The following is a 1784-nucleotide window of genomic DNA, read 5'->3' on the forward strand; positions in this document are numbered from 1 at the left end:
TCTCTCTCTCTCTCTCTCTCTCTCTCTCTCTCTCTCTCTCTCTCTCTCTCTAAATGTGTTATTTGAATAAGAAAACCAGTGCATTGCAGGGAAGTCCTCCAGTAAATGCCCCCAGGACCTACTGACTTTGCTGGGCAGGGTCAGTGCTATTGCTAAGACCTCTCAGTAAGCAGTGCACTGTGTATCAATCTCAGGTGCTACCAAGATTATTCCAGTGGAGGCTGGGCCCCCTGAAACAGGAGCAGCCCCTCCCGAGACCACAGCAGCAGACCTGGTGCCACGGAGAGGGTACCAAGAATATGCCATTCAGCAGACCCCATATGAACAGCCCATGAAGTCAAGCAGGTGAGTTGTCCCAGGGGTCCTTAACCAGAGGTAGGTTGTAAGTAACATTCACAAAGAACAAGAAAGAGCTGTACATTTGCTGGTCTGGATTCTGTTCATGACCTTATCAGTAAAGGGTCTTAACTCATTAGCTTAGCTAAAGAATCTACCTCTTGATTGTACCCTAGTGGAGTGCTTCCTCCAAGACCAAGGCAGAACAATGTACTCTAGGGACTGAGCATTCTCTTGTCTTCACAGGGCACAGCATGTTATCTATTCAAATGTGTCATTAAACTGTAAAAAGAGATGCAAACAGGGCCTGTTTTGTACATACTGTGGTAGTCATAGGCACACAGTAAAAACCGAAGCAACCTTCATGGTGAGAGATTCTGCAACCCATAGTTTTTTCTAGATTTCACTTCTATGGCTAATTCACTGCATATACTTGTTAGTTTTTCATGATATACTAATATATATATCTATCTATCTATATATATATCTGTGTGTGTATGTATATGTGTGTATATGTTTTGTTTTGTCATAAAAAATACTAAATGCACTATTATTTATCACATTTAAAAAATTTACTACACCTTGAAAATATTTCAGTTTTAGTACCTCTTAAAAATATTTCTCTTCTTATATGTTTCTATTGTAATTTAAACACCTTATAAAAAGACACCACTTATGTAGCCCAGGCTAGTCTTAACCCCATTGTTTTTTGTCTCAGCCTCCTGTGTGTGAGGATTACAGGCATGTGCTACCATGGGCAGGTCAACTCCCCACGTTTTTCTGTGATGATAGCGCATTGATTTATACTCTGGGACAGCCTCCTTCCATGCTTCTCAAGACTGCTGAGATATAAATTACGCCAAGTGAAATTGTTACATCAAGGAATGAGTACTTAGAACTTCTAATGGGCATCCAAAACTGCTCCTCCTCCCAGGGCTTGGGGTGTTTGTTGCTTTCTAGATTTGTCTTAGCTGAGTATGGCCCTGTTGATGCCAATGGACGAACACGTAAGCAGGATCTAAACACTAAGTATTTGTCTATAAGAGAGCCTTCAAGGATATTGCTGTCCTTAGCTGTTGTGAGGAAATGGGCATTGAAGGAGTTCATTCCTTCAATCAGCTGTCCCCTTGTTTCTTTCAGGTAGATTCCCGGAGGTAGAATCACTGCAGTAGGGGGTCTGACCTTTGAAAATTCTTCAGCAGTACTTTCCTCTACAAATAGGAAATGCTTGCAGTAGGTAATTCTGAAAGCGTTCTCTGCCTATCACAGCTCGGTGCGCTAGTCCACAATCACCATTTATGGCTCATGCTTGAAGTCAAATGGAGCCTGTTCCGCATCGTGTCCAGGTTTAGTGTCTTCTCCAAAAGCAGACCACTCAGAGATCTGCTAGATAGTTGTCTAATAATAATATAAAAACAAAGAACAAAAGATTCTCTCTTTTTTTTTTT

General features: G+C 41.4%; 1 protein-coding gene across 1 annotated transcript in view; it reads left to right on the top strand.

Moving 5' to 3' along the window:
• Positions 1-1784, top strand: part of Zfat (zinc finger and AT-hook domain containing) — a 159543-nt gene that overhangs the window by 69671 nt on the left and 88088 nt on the right. The window contains exon 5 of the mRNA XM_013348950.2: positions 195-345. Coding sequence (XP_013204404.2) covers positions 195-345 — 151 coding nt within the window. The remainder of the gene's footprint in view (positions 1-194; positions 346-1784) is intronic.

The sequence above is a fragment of the Microtus ochrogaster genome, chromosome 15 (genome assembly GCF_000317375.1).
Source record: "Microtus ochrogaster isolate Prairie Vole_2 chromosome 15, MicOch1.0, whole genome shotgun sequence".
NCBI lineage: Eukaryota > Metazoa > Chordata > Mammalia > Rodentia > Cricetidae > Microtus > Microtus ochrogaster.